The sequence below is a fragment of the Lipotes vexillifer genome, unplaced genomic scaffold, assembly GCF_000442215.2.
Source record: "Lipotes vexillifer unplaced genomic scaffold, Lipotes_vexillifer_v1.1 scaffold1314, whole genome shotgun sequence".
Classification (NCBI taxonomy): Eukaryota; Metazoa; Chordata; class Mammalia; order Artiodactyla; family Lipotidae; genus Lipotes; species Lipotes vexillifer.
This window is the reverse complement of record NW_006782803.1, coordinates 1,443,045-1,448,759: the sequence shown is the minus strand read 5'-3', so window position 1 is coordinate 1,448,759 and position 5,715 is coordinate 1,443,045. Positions and strand designations below refer to the sequence as shown.

Here is a 5,715-nt window from a genome sequence, read left to right as displayed (position 1 = left end):
CTCTCCCTTTTCCTCCCTCCCTCCTTCTCTTCCTCCTTTCCTTCCTTCCCTCAATTCCTGGCTTCCTCCCTCCTACCTTTTATTGTGGAGCACCTCACAGGGTAACTGTTCCATAGCATCTACTGTTGGATCAGCTCAATTTGTTAAATGTAAAACGAATGATATCCAGGCCAAACAAATGCCTGCCACACCCGGTTCCCTGTATATGGGCTGCATGCCTAATCCTAGCCAGCAGATCTGTGATCATGTGTTCTTATTCTCAAAGGACGCTAGTGAAGAAAATGCTTGTCAGCCTACAGTTTGCATTTATAACTTATATACAAATAATTCAAAGCAGATTCTCAACTGCCTGTAGGTCAGTAGTATCATAGTCATATAGAAGGACCAGTACACTGATTTTTAATATTCTACTATTAACAGAGACTGGGATTCTCAGTGTATTTCAAAGTTCATTGAGAGCTTGACAGCTGTGGGAAATGATGATCTCAGAATTCTTTTTCTGCCCTGTCCCAAACAGGATTAACACTAAAAAATTAGATGACAATTGCAGTTTGTTCTAAAGTCATCTATAATCCATTCTACCTAGATACCAGGTACAGCTGAATAAATGTTTAGAATATAAAATATTATGTGTATAAGATAGAATATAAAGGAAATTTGCCATCACATATTTATGTGATATAGGGCACATTTTTAATTTACACAAGAATAAAAATTTATTTTGTATAGGTTTGTTACTTTCCATATGCTTATTACAATGAAATATTTCATTTCATCAATAATTTAATTAATATTTGCTTACCAAAATGCAAACTTTAAAAAGGTGCTTTAACAATAAGTGGATTGAGCACACTGTCACAGAAAAATTAATTCATTTAAAAATAATATTTTGTATTAATTTTCAAATGTTGCATATATTTTCTAGACTCTAACCTCTAGGTGGCAGTAAACTGAGTTAGCCAAAAAATACTTTTGATATTTTCATTTTAAATTATCTCATTTTTAAATCTGGTCTTTGTGTGGCCTCTGGGCCTAATCTAGATTTCTTACGAAACCAGCATTTTCTTGAAGAATTCTGTCCTTTGACAGTTTTGTTGCTGGTGTTGTTCCAAAAGTAAACTAGAGAAATTTAAATTACTACAGATTTACAATGCCATCTATGATAATGCATTAAGAATTTTACAATGAATGAAAAGTATATTTTTATAGCTAACTATCCTCTGAGCAAGATGGAGGGAGTAACCACTTTTGAGAATGAATCAGATCCTTCTAGAAGAATACCCAGATTATAGAAAATCTGTCAGACATTATCAGTAATTTCCTTTTCTGGTATATGTCTTTACAAGATGAGGCATACTTGAAAATAACAATTAACTTTTGGTTTTAATTTTTAAATATTTCCTGTATGAAATAATTTAAACTATAAATATCAGAATCATGTACTGTAAATCTGTAGCTATGTCCTAATTTCAGACTTTGAAAGTTTGAATATTAAATTCATATTCAAAGTTGGTAATTATAAAGATGTGATTTAAAGATACTTTAACATATATGCTAGTTTAATATATAACTATACAAATAACTGCATGTACATACTTATACTCACCAGCACACAGATTTCCATGGTGATATGGACAAGAAAAGTCATCTTTTTCACAGTATTTTCCATACACTTTTCCAAGCTTAATTTTGTGACATAAACATTTCCCACAAATACAAACTCCTCTACCGCTGCAAGCAGGTTGATCCTTGTGTGACTTGCAACTTTCAGAAGGAAATTGATCTTCATCAAAATGACATTTATTCTCATCACACTGGAAGCACTTGGCATCTAGAAAAGTTTCTTCTACACACTTTCTTTTAGGTCCTCTGCTGTCATCACACCGACAGCTGCAGTTTCTATGTATATGAATTTTAGTGGTTTCATTGAAACCAATAGGTTTGATTATTGCATAGCTCTTTCCTTCCATGACATCACATTTTTCCATTGTAACTGTTACATTGAAAAGAACCTAAATTTTTGGGTGGGGAGGAAGGAAATATATTTATATGTCTTGATAATTTTTATTACCAATATTATATCTGTTAATAATATTTAAGTCAATAATATACCATCTTATAGAAATTAATATTTATAAATTACACATGCACTCTCATATGTAGACATAACATTCCTTTTTAATTTCATTTATTTCCTAATTAATGAACTGGAGAGTTAAAGGATGCAATGACTGAGACTTGCCTGTATTACAGCATTAAATGGACATGGGTTCAAGCCTACTTGAAATGTATACTCTACTTCCCATCATTAATTTATATCCTCAACTGACTTCTTAGTAAACTTGAGAGAGAATAGACCATTTTCTGGATTCAGTCCTTAACATGTGGAGTTACTGAATATATTTGGCACTAAAGTCAAGAGCTTCTGCTCTACTGGTTTAAAACCCTGAGATGAACAATTGTTGAAATGAACAATTTTTATTTTGTTTCTGTTTTCCAGGGTCCCAAGTAAGTTTTAGAGTTAAATTTTAGTTTATACATGGTGTTATGAAGAAAATATGGGGCTTTCCCTGATGTTACTCAAGGGAAAAAGATTTAGGATTCTCACTTTTAGATCTTAAGATCTCAATACAAGGTCATACATTTGTCTCACTGGAAGATGTTAGTCCACAACTAAGGATCTGGCCTGGCAGGAATTGGTTTCCTCCATGCAAACTACAGAATGTCTTTCTCCTGCCAAATTTTTCCTTTGTCTCTATTTTGCCTTCCTGTACAACACGTTTGGCTTAGTGTGTCTATTTATATTTGTTAACTCACCTTATGATCTTCAGGTACTTTGGCAAATAAGAAGGTTACATGTTTTTTTTTCCATGTTAGACTGAGATAAGTTATAATTTAAAAATACTTTGTGCTAGGCTTTTTGGTTGGGATGGAGTTAGATTAGATAGATAGATGATAATAGATATGGATGAATATATACAGATGGATATATATATGAATAGAGATTCGCACTCTCTCTCTCTCTCTAAATATATATGTGTATATAGATATAGATAGATAGATATCCATCCCAACCAGAAAGCCTAGCACAAATATACACAATGATATGAAAGGTCTAAATTTAGGTTTATACGTTTTATATATATATCCATTCGGAATTAGAATTAGTCTCATAATATTAAAATCAATACAGTTGGTGTCAGACTTGAAATGTTTTTTCTCTTTAAAAATATAAGGATTAACAGACTGTAGGATCATGTGGTCAACTGCCAATATTAATAGAGCAAAACTTGGGGTTTATATAATTAAGTGGTCAAATGACTCTTCCTTAGTCAAACTGTTAATACTACTTGGTTGAAAGTGAGGGAAAAAAAGGGATGTAGACAAAGAAAGAAAAAACAATGTAAGGAGTAAGGAAAACCATTCTGCCAAAATCGATTTTGAAAGAAAGAGCTACTTCTAAAAAGGTAACCTTTTCTCAGAAACTAACTTAGCACTATCTTTTGCTAGCACAGAGTTTCTCTATATTCAGTGGAAATTAAATATGTATTTTGTAAACTGGCATAAAATGTCTTTTGAACAAAATTCAAGGAGTGATTATGGAGGAGCCTACAGAATTTGAATTTGAAATAATTAATTTCAAATATACAGCTTGTTGGAACAACTATACTACCTGCAGATTCTAAACTTCCCAAGAGAGAAAATTATATTCTAACTAAAGAGAAGGAAGATTCTCCTTTATTCAACCTTAGAATACTAGGATTTTTAATCTCTTTCAATAACTTTTTTTCTTTTCGTCTATAGCATGATATTAAAATAATAACATCATAGAACCTTGGAGATGGATGGAGGTAGGATTGGAAATATTCTAGTTCTAGCTGTTTATTTAAAAATGAGGCAACTCATGCCTCAAGAGGTAAATGACTCACTGAAAATCACTTCATTCTACAAGAATTTCTTTTAAAAGCATATTTCTGTATATTTACTTTCTATTGTGCCAATCCTGGGAGAATCTGTATCTTCCCCAGTCTTATTTCCTGATGCTGCTATAATCCGGATCTCTCTTTTCCATATTTCATTCCCTTTTAGTTAAATGATGACCCTTTTTTGTTGTTGTTGTTGTTCTTAACAAATTTCCCTACCTCGTAGGTCATTGTATTGAGATAATACAAGTGTACTGGGACAATCACAAAGTGAAAGATTTTGTAATTCTTAATCTTTATCAACAGCATTCTTCTCTGTCGTTTTTACTTTCAACTTTCACATTTACTCTGAGAATTTTCAGATTTGAAACGAAAAGGTATTATCATCATCCTAAGTATAGGCACTTCTTGTTTGAGGAGATATGATTTCCTAACATTCACTGGCTGTGTCATCTAAGTTTAAAGTTATTATTATTAAATAATTATTTAATATGATATATATTTATTTATTTTAACTAGAGAGTTTGAGAAAACAGTCAATGGAGTTACAACAAGTAGGAACTTAGGGATTAGATAATAAAAGTTACTTTGAAGTGTACATGAGATTCTTGAGGTCGGTAGTAAAAAAAGTTTTTCTGAATGGTTTGATTTTTCTGTAAGAAAGCATGCCAAACAACTTAGTTTACTTTAAATGGGAAAAACGCACACGCACATACTTCGTCATTGCTTGTCACATTTCCGCATCCGTCTGTGCCTGGCTTTCTGCTCCCATCTGGACAGATGGCAGTAATGTTAAAATAGATGCCTTTTATCTGGTTTTCCACCTGAACTTTCACTTCTGAAATGAGTTTCTGCAGAGATGACATTTTTTAGTTGTATACTATAGCAGTTTCTAATGTAAGCAACAAAACAGAGTCAAGTTTATCATGTCATTCTAGATTTAATTTTTAACTAAATCAAAGAGTTTGTCTCTGTAAAATGTCGATTAAAAACAGTGTTTCCACATAATGACCCAATTACATTTGAAATACATAAAAAATACTGAAGGATTATCTTCATTTAAATGGCTCTATTTTTTCACATATTTCCATGACTGCATTTTGATCACTTCAGAGATATTTCTCACTCAGCCTGTTAGGAAAATAATCATTTTAATCCAATAACATTTATATTTTTTGGTAAAATTTAAATAAAGCATTGAGAATACATATATCATCACAGAGGCTAAATCTTGACAGCTTAAAATCTGGAACATGCTTCTGACATTTACAGCTGTTAAAGAAGCATTTCCGTTTCAAACACTTTAGACTATCATGAAAGCTAAACTGCCTTATTGATACAGAATTGAAAGGTCAATTTTTGGGAGGGCATTTCTATACTGTAGGTATAAGAAATACCTGCCAGTTATGGCTCTATAAATTCTCCAAGAATGGCCTAGAATTTTTGCCAAATCCCTGGGGCTTGCTTATGTCAATCAAATTTGTTCCAATCCTTAATACTGAAATAGGGCCCCTTACTGGGCAGAAAATCATTTGCTCATTTATTCACTAATTTATATAATCATTCAAAAAACATGTATTGCCTATTCTGTATCAAGCACATCCTAATTTCATCCAATCTCTGAGTTCCAAAAGTTCTAGCTACATTAAATATATTCTGTAGATCTGTGTGAATTTCATCTCACAAAACTAAGAGTCTATCACATGCAGAAATCCTTAACTTATTTTTGTAAGCAAAAGGAAAGGGAAAAGATGAAGTATGTACCTAAGGAAAGAGAGAGTAGCAGGGGATG

General features: G+C 32.2%; 1 protein-coding gene across 2 annotated transcripts in view; it reads right to left on the bottom strand.

Annotated features, from left to right (window-relative positions):
- The window catches only part of ITGB8 (integrin subunit beta 8), a 93,500-nt gene that overhangs the window by 6,731 nt on the left and 81,054 nt on the right, over positions 1–5,715 (bottom strand). For both annotated transcript variants that reach the window (XM_007455401.1, XM_007455400.1), the window contains 2 exons: positions 4,640–4,774; positions 1,607–2,012 (listed from right to left, as the gene is read on the bottom strand). In XM_007455401.1, coding sequence (XP_007455463.1) covers positions 1,607–2,012; positions 4,640–4,774 — 541 coding nt within the window. The remainder of the gene's footprint in view (positions 1–1,606; positions 2,013–4,639; positions 4,775–5,715) is intronic.